The 14690-nt window shown below is 33.8% G+C and overlaps 2 protein-coding genes and 1 long non-coding RNA gene across 3 annotated transcripts; 2 read left to right on the top strand and 1 right to left on the bottom strand.

The window, feature by feature from the left end:
- The first annotated feature begins 438 nt into the window (after positions 1 to 438).
- LOC139860404 (uncharacterized) lies at positions 439 to 1373 on the top strand. The gene is made up of 3 exons (XR_011763205.1): positions 439 to 683; positions 878 to 918; positions 1023 to 1373. It is a non-coding gene; the product is annotated as an uncharacterized lncRNA (long non-coding RNA).
- A 2681-nt stretch (positions 1374 to 4054) lies between these two features.
- On the top strand, positions 4055 to 10740 carry LOC139860396 (squamosa promoter-binding-like protein 7). The gene is made up of 10 exons (XM_071849161.1): positions 4055 to 4808; positions 5575 to 5729; positions 6519 to 6736; positions 6840 to 6914; positions 7346 to 7453; positions 8039 to 8156; positions 8614 to 8749; positions 9059 to 9215; positions 9698 to 10222; positions 10377 to 10740. The coding sequence occupies exons 1-10, from the start codon at positions 4258 to 4260 to the stop codon at positions 10638 to 10640; spliced, it is 2307 nt and encodes a 768-aa protein (XP_071705262.1). The 5' UTR covers positions 4055 to 4257; the 3' UTR covers positions 10641 to 10740.
- Positions 10741 to 11762: 1022 nt separating this feature from the next.
- On the bottom strand, positions 11763 to 13064 carry LOC139873623 (F-box only protein 8-like). The gene has a single exon (XM_071861597.1). The coding sequence runs from the start codon at positions 13062 to 13064 to the stop codon at positions 11763 to 11765; it is 1302 nt and encodes a 433-aa protein (XP_071717698.1).
- Between the last annotated feature and the right edge of the window lie 1626 nt (positions 13065 to 14690).

The following is a 14690-nucleotide window of genomic DNA, read 5'->3' as shown; positions in this document are numbered from 1 at the left end:
TACCACCAGGCTAATGTTAAATAGGTATGGTTGATGTTAAGTAGGTATGGGTGGTACGGTCATACATATAGTTACTACTTATTCTGTTACTATCAATCTTATACTTAGTTTTTATAGGGCCCTCCGTGCAACGCACGGGCTCTTAAAGGCTAGTATATCTATCTATAAATTCTATTAAATTGTTATTTTGATGATGTCATAAAAAGGCTATTTTTCTTCATTAAAAAAAATGAAAAAAAAAAAGAAAAAATTATAGAGTACTTGGGTGATGTCATAATTTAAATTAATTAAGAATTAAAAAAAAAAAAAAATTGATTACAGCCCATTTAAAAACACGAATGCTCTTTAGAAAGTCTGCTTTTTATGTTACCACGCCTTCTTCCTTCGTTCTGCAGATACTCTCAACCATTGTGCAGATCAAAACCCTAGAAGATCTAAACTACAATCTATTTTCAAAAACGTATCTAGGAAGCTTCAACACCCCATGCCCTAAGATAAGATAAACCTCTTTTCCTAACACCGCTCTTTTCAATTTTCAATTTCAACTTAAACCAACCCCTAAAACCAAAATCAAAACTCACTCATGTGATTCAATTTGTAATCCAACTCATCTTCTCAATTAAATCTACATATCTTTCAAATAGTGATCATCATCGATGTTTGTATATGAAGGATCAAATGAGGTTCATGATTTAATATCTCTTCCTACATGTTTGAATTAATATTTAACCTTGGATGTTCAGCTGTAACCTTTCAGTTTTCCCTTCCTATCATTTTTGCTATGTTTAATATTCATAGTGGAACATGATTACGCTATTGTTGTGGATTTTAGATCATTTTCATTGAAATTATTGATTAATGTTGTTGTATTTTGCAGGATTGTTCATACCGTGAAGAAATTGCTTCCTTATTGCTTATGTACGAGTCTTTTTCTTATTTTGTCCTTTTTCTCTTTTCCAAACTAACATAATTTATGATACAATTCATTCTTATGTTATCAATAATATGAAAATGTATTGTAGGCACACAACATGTTCATGAAATGCATAAGAAGAATTTAATGTTTGGTATTGATTTACTTCCGGGTATGTTTAATCAATTTCTAAAAGTGTAAAAGTATATTTTGAATTTTCTTATCGCTAAGAATTGTAAAAGTACACACAATGACAAGATGACAATGAAAGGATGAGAATACTAAAGCTTTGTACCAGGCACAAGTTTATATATATTGTAGTTTTCTTTGATTCTTCAGATGTTGACGAGGCTTAAAGCTTTCTTCTTTGTTAAGAATACATATGCGTAGGTTGTTGAGTTTTTGCTTTCTTATCTATGGGTTTTTGATTTTTTGATTTTTTTTTTTTTTTTCATTCTTTGATCATGACATTTTTAGGATGGAGTATATTTGTCACGTCTCCATTTCATATGTTTAGTTTCTGCCTGATTAATTGTCGAATAGTCAGTTTTTTACATAGTTTGCTCTTCTTCACGTTTTATTTTGTGTTTCTAATTTGTCCACTTTGACTACAAATACATATGACCTTGACCATGTTGAAAATTAACGCTACTGATATTGTTGTGAATATTGGGTCTTCATGTCAAGGTGTATTCTCTTCACTTTTATTTTATCATAATCTCTGGATAAATAGACATGTATTTATTTTATGTATCTAACACCATCACTCCATCATGTTTTCCTTTCTTCACACTAATAAGACATTAATTTCTAATTGATGAAGTTCTATTGGGTTGAGAACAGCTTCAGTGGTGGAACACAACCTCCAGCTCATGTAGTGGTCAATCTCATTATCATATTTTGCTGATTTTGGAATAGTGTCAATTCAAATTGTAGCAGTATTATAAGGTATGTAAAGTTAATGTGTTATGTTGCTGCTATATTGTCATGGGGAATTTTTTTTTTTTTTTTTTTTTTTTTTTTTTTTTTTTTTTTTTTTTTGTGGGTTCTTGATCATAGTATGGTCTTGATATTGCATCGTAAGAAACTTTTGACCCGTTTAAGCTATTCAACCCATTTTTTTTTTGTTTAAACATTTAAGTTGATGGTTGTGTACAGTCTTACTGTGTATCTTCTATTTGATAGGTGCTTTCATCATCACAAGTCATTTTGGTCATTAACTATATATGGTTTTTTAGGAGTGATTGGTGACAAGAGGTCTTAGTTAAGCTTTGTGTTTGGTCATTAACTATATATGGTTTTTTGGATTGTAGTGTAACCTATATATACTTAATTTGATATTAGGTCAGTATCTTATACATTAATAAGTGTGATTGTGTATATTGACTCATAACTTTGAGAAAATTTAGGGTTTTGTGTAATTAAATGATGTATATTAAAAGTTTAATTGATGCATGTTTCAGTTGTTTCAGCAGCTTCAGGTGGTCGGAATAGCTAATGAGATGAGACCCTAAGATTTATTTATGAAGCTGATGGGATACCAATGAGTTCCTTCTAAGAGCAAGATTTGTGTGTTCCATTCAGAGTTATTTTGTTTTTTTTTTTTTTTTTTTTTCATTGATTTGCTTTGGTTTAAATATTAAATATTAAATTATAGTTGTTATTGATGAAATTAGGTACTTTTTGAGGAAGTTGAAGAAGGTTAAAAAAAGCATGTTCAGTTAGTTGTCATCAACGAGGTAATACTTCTCATTTTATTTGATGTTGTTGCCTATTTTCTAATTTAATGCATTAGGTTAGTTGTTGGAATTTTTCATGGTTAATTGTTATACATTTAGAGGCTTTTAATTAACTTTCTATGGAACTGTTGCAGTTTTCTCATGATTGAGGGAACACAAAATTTTGGTTAATGTTTCACGGAATTAATCTCTTGGAGTTATAATTGGGATCTTTTGTTTAATGTTTATTTAAGAAGACAACACAAACACAATAAAGAACCATAATTAAGTCAAATAACCAAAAAATGTATATTGTATTATGCCACTGACCATGAATGAAGGATCTATAAGAATTTGCAAAGAGCAGTTTGTGCTTCACATTTTGGATGGCAATTTCAATATATTTGCTCGACAATGGGGTTTAAAGATCGAGTAGGTCTATATGTTTAATGGAGTAATGGGTTGAAACTTGCCTAAAGTGTTATTGAAATGATTATCTTAATATCTTATACAAGTACTAATGACTTTAAAGATTCACTAAACCTTGCGTCCCGCTATTGGATCTCAGGTGTTAAATGAAATAACTCTTGCGTCCTGCAATGTATTGGTGTAGCACATTTGGAGATGGAGAAACAAGCTTATCCATGAAGCTCCTGAAAAAAGGAATTCCATCATTAATGAAGAGCATAAGTTAAATTGCTTACCCACTTCTGGATTTCAAATAGGTGTTCCAAGCTGCTACCAGAATTTGAGGTGTGGAAGGTTAATCTAAGAGGTATATGTGCAGAGGGATTTTTATGGAGTGGATTTTTGTCTTTCCTTTTGTATGTAAATTCATGTAGGTGATCAGGAGTACGTAACTTGGCCCCCTCCATGTATGTTTTTTTGTATCTTGGTGATAGATTTATAATTGTCTATTTATATAAATGTCGATTTAATACCGTTTATCAATTATAAGATGTTATTCATCAAATTTTTTTTAACAACCCCGTGATTTCACGGGTCTTTTAACTAGTTTACTATAAATGGCAAACGGGATGTATGTAATTCTAATGCTATATTTCTTATGTTTATTGGTAAGACGTTAATTGTAGTTTTTTTTTTAAATAATTATATTATATTATTCGTTAGGGTCCTTTTTTTCGTCTCGTACATGACACTCAAATTTTCGGGACCGACACTGTTTATTAGGGTCCATTCAAACTTCAATGGTAGTTGTTTTGAATCACATTGATCATTGGATTTTGAAACTCAAACTGCTCAAAGTCTGAATCAATTTGTAGCTCATATACGGAGTATATTACTGCGTATAAATTTAATTTTAATTTTAATTTAACTTGTGTTTTTCTAGAAGAAAAATCAGTAGGAATATAATAATAACAAAAAACCTAAAGCGTGAGGACATGATGAATTTACTATTACGGTTCCATTATTCTGGCAATGGCCCACCATCATCACCAACCAGTTGAGCTGACTCTTACCTTCCTTCAATAGTCGTAGTAGTTGTTTAACCATTCCTTTCATCATCTTCTCCGAAATCAACTTCCGCCACCAACCGTCACTAACTTCTAGGGTTTCCATTTCTTCCCTCAATTTCAATAACAAAAATCACAATTCAAAACAAAAATGAACAATTCTCCTCCACCACCACCATCATCACCTCCGCAATCCTCGTTCCCCATGGACGATCCATCAATTTCAATTTGGGATTGGAGTCAATTTCTCGATTTCAATATCGACGATCACTTGCCGTTACCGTCCGATCATCCTCCTATCGTTCCAATACCTCAGGAGCTTGATAATTCAATCGATGATGATTTACACTTACAAAATCAACAACAGGTGGTGATTGATTCGAGTAATAATAATACTAATGGTAGGGTTAGGAAACGGGATCCGAGAATGGCGTGTTCTAATTTTTTAGCGGGTCGGATCCCTTGTGCTTGTCCGGAGCTTGATGCGCAGCTGGCGGCGGAAGAGGCGGAACAAGCGGCACCTGGAAAGAAGAAGACGAGAACGGTTACGGCGAGTTCTCGATGTCAGGTTCCGGGCTGCGAGGTTGATATTAGTGAGCTTAAAGGTTATCATAAAAGACATAGGGTTTGTATTAGGTGTGCTACTGCTACTACTGTTGTTCTTGATGGTACTAATAAGAGATATTGCCAACAATGTGGCAAGTAAGTAATTTTTAATCAACTCTTATTTGTAGGTTTTAAATTGTGTGTAGTTAAGTTATTCAATACTGATTTATAATGTGTAACAATGGTAAGGTCAACATAAAGAATATAATGGATTTGCTAGTGTGTGAATATGGGTAGGTTTTCTTGTGTAATTGATTATTGCAATGGCTTGGATTGATATTTGAAAACTCAACTGCCACGAGGCTTACTGATCTTCAAGAAAATGAAAGAATCCTCTATAGTTGAGCGATTTTATGGATTATGTTGTTCCTCTTATACTTTGAGGAAGAAAAAGTCGAAGCATGAAAATAAGAACAAACCCTCCTTGAATGCTTTATAATCACAATGTACATGTCACAATCCTTCCACTTTCTGATAAATTGATGTCACAAACAAGCACAAGAGAAGCTTAAGATACATTATGGTAACCTTTACTTGAAAATGGATCATCTATCCAATTCTCAGTACATGCCTATGTGTTATGTGGCTGGTCAGAATATGGTGATTATTTTATAATACAACAACTATGTCAATTAAATCGATTGGTGATTATATTAAAGTACAACAACATGAGTGGTAAATTTTATACTACCAGTGAACCACAAAGCAAGGATGGGAGAAATCTATATCAACTCAACTTGCATTTAATTGTTTATATGAATATACACTGAGATTGAGATAGAGGGGAGGAACCTATTTTGACTGAACTTGCAATGCTTAGTTAATTTTTTTAGTAGAAGCTGACAAACTCACCTTGTTATAGGTTTCATGTGCTGTCAGATTTTGATGAAGGTAAACGTAGTTGTAGAAGAAAATTAGAACGTCATAATAACCGGCGACGAAGAAAGCCCTCAAACACCAAAGTATCCGGACTTCAATTAGCAGATTATGATGATGGTTATGATGAAACCGGAAAAGGTGAAATTAACATTCATGGGGTTTTTATTGTTTATTTTTATTTTTATTTCTACGTGCTTCAAGATGGCACTCCTTCTAAGGGAGATAGAAACAAGAAAAACACGTGAAATAGAAAAGGAAATAGCATTCTTTGTGATCAGAGGAAGTAAATAGTACATTCTTTTAGGTCTTTAGATTTGGGTATCGGAATTGATTATCTGATGCGGTTTCAAGCAACGATAACTGGTTTTTAATTTATTCATAAACAGATTCTTCTTTTATTTGCCTTTTATTATTTTTTTTTTTATTTTTTTTTTATTTTTATTTTTTTGTGTCAAATGATAAGTATTAAATAATAGTTGTATACCAGCTGCAACAGAACTGATTGTCTATGGGTAAACTATCACTTTTTTCAAACCCCATCTGAGAGGTCATTTACGTTAATATAACAGAAAAAGAATTTCCTCACAAAAATGTTAATTTTGGTCATTATATCTATTGATTTCTTAGATAAATAAGAAATTTTCGAACAATCAAACGTTTCATTATTTATCATCACAAAAGGTACATCCGACTCCTATTCTTTACAAACTATCTTTGTTATGGCTGATTATGTAATTCTGATTGTTCAATATCACATTAGCTCTTGCAAATCACATATCCAAACGCCCCCAGTTTTCAGAGAGAAGTCGTGCAACTCACTTAGCAACTTTTTTACTGAAATCTTTTCTATATTCATTGTCTATACAATCTTGTGTGAACTATATATGCATTGTTGTTTTTAATCCTTGAAGTAATCGCATGTTATAGGTGTCAAACCCACTAGTAGTGAATTAGCAGGGGAGAAACTATTTGTAGCAACTGATGGGCATAATAATACCCTGCCAAGCTCCACTCATGTCCAAAATATTCAGAGTGACGGCGTACCGTCTTTGGCCGTATCCGGTGAAACTCAAACAGATGAAGAGAAAGAAAAGGGAACTCAGTCTCCATCTTATTGTGACGACAAGAGTGCTTATTCTTCTATGGTATGTGTTTTATAAGTTCTAATCTTATTATTATTGTCTTTCTTACTTATTTGAATCATTCTAATTACATATACCATGACTGATTATATACATTTTATTGTAGTGCGTGACTGACCGGATCTCATTCAAACTATATGATTGGAATCCAGCAGAGTTTCCTCGTAGACTCCGACATCAAGTACTAAAATTACTATTTACCTACATTTAAAGTAGAGGTGGCTTAATGGGTGGGATGTGTGGGTTCGGTAACTGCTCTGGGTAAAAATGGTTACTTTTTGTAGGGTTTGGGACTTTCTTGACCATAAATGCTTCTTTTCCGAACTTTTAAACCTTACATAATTAGTTTGTGTTTTAATTCTGATCAAATTATTATTATTTATCAATAAAGAGTGCTGAAAGGTCTAATAGGTTTTATGCTTAAAAAATATGCGGGAGTGACTTTTGAGTTTCAACTTATGCGGCTCATTGCCTTTTAAGACATTTTATATAATTTTACCCATTAAAGATACCCAATCAACCCACTCATAAGTGGAGGGGTGAATGAAATTATGGGGCGTTTTAATATTATTTATTTACCAGGTGAGTCACGTTAAGTATATTGTTCTACAGATATTTCAGTGGTTAGCCAGCATGCCTGTAGAGTTGGAAGGATACATCCGTCCTGGATGCACAATCTTGACTATTTTTATTGCAATGCCAAGGTTTATGTGGGTGAAGGTGATGCCTTTTAGATTTGTTTTGGATTTGATTATGCAAATCAATGCTATATATCCAGTGTTGTAAAAAACGGCTGAGACGGTCGTCACAATGGATTTACTTGTGTACCATTGCAACAGATCTAAAAACGGGTAATAAAAAGGGTCAACGATTAAACAACGGTAAAAACCTTAAAAAACAGTCGAGGCGGGGTTGAGACAGGTCGAGACGGATTTTGACCAACGTTGACTTTTAATATATATTTTAAACATAAACGTTATTTCAAATTAAAGGAAAATATTTCAAATTAAACATAGATATTTACCTTTAATTTTACATATATATGTTTGAAATGTTTATGTTTGAAATATATATAAAAAGGCAACGCTAGTCAACATCCGTCTCGGCCCCGTCTTAACCGTTGCGACGCTCCAAGGTCCCGACCATCTCGACCCCGTCTTGACCGTTGCGACGCTCCAAGGTCTCGACCGTCTCGACCCCGTCTCGTATCTTTTTCAACCTTATATCTGCTCGATATTTAAGTATATACTCATGTTTTATATAATCTGCATCTTCCTTTTTAAAATTAAGGTTAATATTGAACAGTTAAGTGATGATCCGGTTGTATCTATACATGACTTCCTTGCTTCACCAAGAAATTTGCTTTCTGGACGAGACACATTTTTTGTTAATTTAAATAGCACGATCTTCAGTGTCATGAAAGGTTTGCTCAGCTCAATGTCTTGTATTTACATCACAAGTTCTATTCATTACCCGTTTGACTAAATGGTTAATTGTTTCATTATTTTTAAAGCTAAATTGCAAAGATAAACAACTGTGTAAGTTAACTACTGGTTTTCTCCTAGTCAATCACTAACACTGCTAAATATAAAACACTAGGACTATATTGTCAGGATGTATAACAATTTTGTTATCATTTTAGGCATGAAAAGTTAGGTTCTTTGATTCTGTAAGTTTGTCTTGTTTAGATTGCACGAGAGGGCCTTTTTGACTTTATATCAAAAATATAGATTTACAATAATAGGTAACCTTCATCAATAAACCAATTTGTTTTTTTATCATTCAAAGATATTCTTAAGTATTTCATTCATCGCCAAGAGAAGTGCATGCATAGTTGCAGTATTGCTTGTTGATTTGCATTAAATTGTTGATGGGTGCAGGTGGAAGTTCAGTTATAAAAATTAAAGCCACTGAAAAATCTCCAAAGCTTCATTATGTTCAGCCTACGTGCTTTGAAGCAGGCAAACCCATAGAGTTTTTGGCATGTGGAAGTAATTTGCTTCAGCCTAGACTTAGGTACATTTTGTTCAAATTTTTACTGAAATATGAGAACAGAATGTCCCATTTTTCATCTAAAATTACATATCACACCACATAATTAATTTATTCGATTTTTTTATTGAATTTTATTAATATAAAGCACGTGCCATCTTTCATATTGACACTGGGATATGCAGAACGTAGAATCTAAGGGTCATTAATGTTCAGTCTCTTTTAATAAGTTATTATTTTTATTTTTATTTATTTACTGATGGGAACTTTGAATTCATTACACCTTTCTACCATCGATATGGAATGATGATTTACTGTGTATAACGAGTGCAGGTTTTTAGTATCCTTTGCTGGAAAGTACATGACAAACGATGTGCGTGTTTCACCATTGTGCAAAAATGCGACCTCAACTACAAACTCCAATCATCAGTTTCTGAATATATGTGTCCCTCGTACCGAATTGGATGTGTTTGGCCCTGGATTTATTGAGGTTTGGTTCAAAATATTATAATATCTAAGTGTATAATATTGCAAGTTCTTGCTATTGGTTAGTTCATATAATTTGTCCTTTTTGACATATTCAAATGTTTTATTTCTCTTAAAAGTACCTTGAGCTAGCAATAGTTCCATTAAGATTGGGTTACTTCTCAAATGGGTCATTTTGGCTGTAAGTTGCCCAAGTTTTTATCTATATATCATTGTAAACCATGTTCTAGGGGCTCTCTTTTTTAAGGTTTAAATTCTTATTGTAATATAAATATAAATATAAACTATTGTTTTGGTAGTCAAAATATCTGAATCATGCATTATATTGCAAAAGGATTAAAATCAAATGTTGTTTGTGGGCCCATTCAAACAAGTAAAAAAATGAATTACCCATTTCAACCCAAACCCTTGTTGTTAAATTTATCACCTCTAGTTTGGTGATTATTACATCTCGTATCGATTATGGTTGTGCTTTACTTTTTGAAGGTTGAAAATGAATCTGGTCTGTCCAATTTCATTCCTATTCTCGTTGCCGATGAAGAAGTATGCTCTGAGATCAAAACAATGCAAATGAAATATTATTTGACTCTCCATTCACAAGATTCAGAGTCTACATCTCCAACTAGTTCTTGTGAGGTTGCTGTTACTAAGTTCTCCGAGTTACTCGTGGATATAGCATGGTTACTTAAACAGCCGATTGTAGAAGACATGGAATGCGATATGATGTCATCGGAACTACAAAGATTTGTTATTCTAATTAATTTTCTAATTGAGTATGAGTCAACCACAGTTTTGAAGAGAGTATTACACTGTCGGAAGATGAGAATTATGAAAAGTGGCCGAATTGACGGGACACTGCTTCAGGGGATTGTGAATCATGCCACGGAAGTTCTTAATCAGCGTATGTCGAAAAAAGTTAACTTCGGGTTGCATTCTAGAAATAGTTTGAAAGAAGAAGATGGGGAAAACCATAGAGATCTGCTGCTTCCTTTCATTTCAACCGTTAATCAGGTACGTATATAATTTGTTTTAAAGAAGTTTTAATTGTTTATTTCTGAAAGTTATAATGATAGAAAAGGGGCATTCGGATTTGCATTTTTTTTAAAGGCAAGTTGTTGGCATCGAATACTCTCATATGTTTTGAATTATTTCGTTCATGTTGCAGGATATGCACAAAAGTGAGACAATTGGGCTCTTAAATGCTGATTGTGTAATGAGTGTGACGCCTTACAAGGAACAACCAGAGAAACCTTTAAACCGCATGTTTACTTATAATTATAACACTAATAGGTTTTTTACTCCCCGTCCTCTCATTCTAGCCGTTGCTGTGGTTACTGTATGTTTTGGTATCTGTGCAGTTGTTTTCCACCCTCAGAAGGCTACCACAATTGCCATAACTATCCGCAGATGCTTATTTGATGATAAGTAGTCTTTTATCTATAAGTTTTGGACCTCTTCAAGGGCTAGTTTGTAAATTGACTTGTAATTTAGATTAACCATAGAGTCTGAGTTATTGAGTTGGTGTAAAATATTCTGCTTGCCATTTTTGGGTGAAGTTGATTCTTCAAGGGAAAATGAAAAATAAATAAACTTGTTAATATATTGTATTTCTATCACAAATTTAACAATGGTAAATATATGGTATTTTACATTTGGTCAAACTGAAATAAAGAAGGAAAGCGAAAACTCGGATGGAGAAATGAGACTAAACCTTAGTCTTTTAAGCCATGTGTTGTCATGCTCACAAGTCACACCACTTACCATTTTATTTAGTTTCCACAATAACCTTACTTTAGGATCACAAACTTATATACTTCATGATTCATATCATAATTAATATGATATGATAAAAGAAAACATGTCTGGTGTCTTTTGATGCAGTTATGCTTGTAAATAGTTGTTTTAGTTATCAAGAGGTCAAGCTAGTGTTTGGTAAACTGTCATCATATGATTTCAGTTATCAAAAAATTTAAAGCATCCATCAAATAGTGACATTTTTGCTTCATGATCTTGCAACTTTAAAGTATACAAGATTCTTACAAGCACGAAAAAGAAAATCATTATACTCGATCATACTGGAAAGATCATCGTAAATCTTAAGAAAGCTAAGAGATTAATTAAGAGTTGTTAGCTTAACAGTGACAAATTAGTTAATTAACTTTGCCTAAAATAAGAAGTATGACATAGAATACAGTCTTAATTTTTTTAGTGAAACTAAAACCAAACCCATCTTTTATGGTTAAGGTGGCAGGGTTCAGACCAAATAATGTTTATTTTTAATTGAACCCATATCAAAATTTATTGCTTAAGTTGATGTTCAACCCAATATAGAGTGTACGTGCTAATTAAGTTGAACTTGTGTCAGGCTTGCTTGCTTGATCTCAAGCGCACCTGAGCGCGCGCACACACACACAACAACAACTGTCAACAAGCTAGGGTTAAGCTTAATTGTAGTATTTCATTAACTTTAGTTTTTAAAGAGGATTATTTAATAAATAAGATCATGAGAGTCACAAACACAATAATCTAGCTAGGACTAAAATACACATAACTACTTAATAAAAGTCTGCAAACAAGAAAAAGCATCTAGTAGTCGTTGATATATAGATTTCTTTTTAGCTAATTTGTAACGAAATTTTGGCTGGTTCATATATTGATTGGGTGACACCAACGTCTCGATGTATCTTACTGCTGCTATCTCGGATTTGACCCCCGTGTTCACGAGCCTATACGAACATCTGCTTCTATTATTAGTTTTCTCATCATCAAATTTTAATACATGAAGATAATAATCCCGAGAATATCCTCCATAGTTGTTATAGTTATAACCCATCATAAGCCAATTTTTATTCCTCATCAAGTGCACCGGCTTCAAATTGGAAAAAAGACAAGACATCATCGGCCTATAAGTTTCTACAGTGGTCCATCTTTCTTCGTTCAAACTCCACACCTTAATACATGGTATCCAACCAATATTATATTCATACTTGTCTGACTTGACAGTCAAATGAAGTTTGTTTCTTCGCACTGTGAGAAGGCAACTAGCCCTAATTAGGGGACTTTTCTTATAACAAGAAGGAATTGATATCTCTGTGAACTTTTCAGTCTTAGTGTCGAACTTTATAATTGAATATCCCATTGAATATGACGGCCCATTCATAGTACAACCTGTTTCCTTTGGGTACCCCTTTTTTAGAAAAAACAGATTATTATCATTCAACCAATGTAATTGGCTCCAACTATCTAATCTTGACAGTGTTTTCTTTAGGCTGTTTGTTGCATCGGCCATGTTTCGCCATGAGTCGTTTTTCAACGAGTAACTGTATACTCTATCATCAATAGGATTCACACATAGAAGCTTATAGTCATTATCAGATGAACTATAATACAACCCACATCGTGGATTTAGGTCAGTGTAACTGTGGTAATGAGTTTTTGGCAACCTCTTGAACTCATCCGTCAATGGATTCCATAAATATAAATCTGAATAAAGGTAATGGCGAGGATCCAATAAAACCCCTGCACATACCAGTCCATGAAAAGATGCTAAAATCACAACACTCTTGTCATATTTTGATATAAACGGTAATGGACGGGTATGTGTTATGAGACCGCTGGCATCATCTTCGTGTACTTGGCAGTCACGTCCAGATATTTGAAGAAACATATTAGGGTTTTGCTGAACGTCGACGGTTATACGATCCAAGTGTTTGTTTTTGAACGACTGTGATGATAACAAGGAATACCATTGTTTAGAAACACACCTGAAACGGAGTACGGATTTTACCGGAAGCCGCGATAGTATCTCGGAAAAGAGAACCTCAATTGGGATCTCGGAAGTCGTCGTCGTCATTGTTATTTTATTTTAGGTTAATTACTTTGATTGATTGATTGAGTGAACGATGAATATATGTTATATGTTATATTATTATCTATATATGAGACTATATAAGATATTATATTGGAATTCATATACATTCCATATTAAGATTAATCTCTTTACTTGACGGTTAAGTTTACAAACATTCCTTATATTTTCGATGAAATTACACCGTTAGTTCCTAAACTTTGTAAGAAACACGTAGCTAATCTTTATGATTATATTTCACTTAGTTGACCTTGAATCATCAAATTGATACACGGGTGACCCTGGTGTTGTTTAATAGATTTAACAAGCTGCAATGAGAATCGTATTGATCGATTTTTGTTTAAACTTGAATTGATACATATAAAATTTGTAACAACCCCAATCCGTTTAACCAAAAACGGAGTACATTTTTTTTTTTTTTTATAAGATAGGTCCCATTAAATATCCACTTTACATAAACCATTTCAAATAATTTAACCGAATACAATTTATCATAATAGCACGTTAACGTTTTATCTCGACTCTTGGTTTACAAATGACATCATACATCCTTACGAGAATGTATTTCACATACAAGGTTTGACTCAACACAACCAAACAATACGACCTCGAAACATTTACACAACACCACGGTTAAGACACAATAGCCCAACCCGATACCAGGAGCATAATCCCGAGGATCTACCAAATCCCCGATCCGTGTCCAATGTCCAATAGCTACCCCATCGAGACCAAGTGCTCCTACGCAACTAGTCTAACAACTAGCTAACTTCATAACACAGTACCTGTAAAAAGGTAAACAACGAGAGGGGTAAGCTTAACGCTTAGTGAATGCAATAATTATACATATACATATATAATCTACTTACTTGCAAACACTTACACAAATACCGCATACGAGCTAGCAACTCAACAAACATGCAATCACAATGCATACTAAATATCCGCAATTCACAATAAGCTAGCATCGCCAAAAGCATATAGTTCACAATTTAATATGCTAAAACTACAACACATAACCATGGTTACCCGATCATACAAGGGAACGGTACTCGAAAGACCGCCGGAGTTCATAACATCCATTAGTGTTACTTAAACACCGCGTAATCACTAATTCCCCCGGGTGATGTCTTAAACACCGCGACTAATTCACCCTCATGACAACGTGGCATCTTAAACACCGCGACGAATCCACACGTCAATCAAAACAATGAGTGGTGTCTTAAACACCGCGACAATTCCACTCCCATGACAATGTGGCGTCTTAAACACCGCGACTAATTCACCCTCATGACAACGTGGCATCTTAAACACCGCGACGAATCCACACGTCAATCAAAACAATGAGTGGTGTCTTAAACACCGCGACAATTCCACTCCCATGACAATGTGGCGTCTTAAACACCGCGACGAATCCACACGTCAATCAAAACAATGAGTGGTGTCTTAAACACCGTGACAATTCCACTCCCATGACAATGTGGCGTCTTAAACACCGCGACACTACCACATGTCAATCAACCATGAGTAGTGTCTTAAACACCGCGACAATACTACTCGTTACTTAGAATGTGGTGTCTTAAACACCGCGACAATGCCACATTCATACTA

This window comes from Rutidosis leptorrhynchoides, chromosome 1 (genome assembly GCF_046630445.1).
Source record: "Rutidosis leptorrhynchoides isolate AG116_Rl617_1_P2 chromosome 1, CSIRO_AGI_Rlap_v1, whole genome shotgun sequence".
NCBI classification, from domain to species: Eukaryota; Viridiplantae; Streptophyta; class Magnoliopsida; order Asterales; family Asteraceae; genus Rutidosis; species Rutidosis leptorrhynchoides.
This window is presented reverse-complemented; position numbering and strand designations above follow the sequence as displayed.

What these genes read in the sequence shown, in the direction of transcription:
- LOC139860396 (XM_071849161.1), top strand. Translation starts at nt 4,258, where the DNA reads ATGAACAATTCTCCTCCACCACCACCATCATCACCTCCGCAATCCTCG. An exon ending in CAAGGTTTATGTGGGTGAAG is followed by an intron (nt 7,454 to 8,038) that starts GTGATGCCTTTT and finishes AATATTGAACAG; the next exon opens with TTAAGTGATGATCCGGTTGT. An exon ending in TCATTTCAACCGTTAATCAG is followed by an intron (nt 10,223 to 10,376) that starts GTACGTATATAA and finishes TTCATGTTGCAG; the next exon opens with GATATGCACAAAAGTGAGAC.
- LOC139873623 (XM_071861597.1), bottom strand. Translation starts at nt 13,064, where the DNA reads ATGACGACGACGACTTCCGAGATCCCAATTGAGGTTCTCTTTTCCGAG.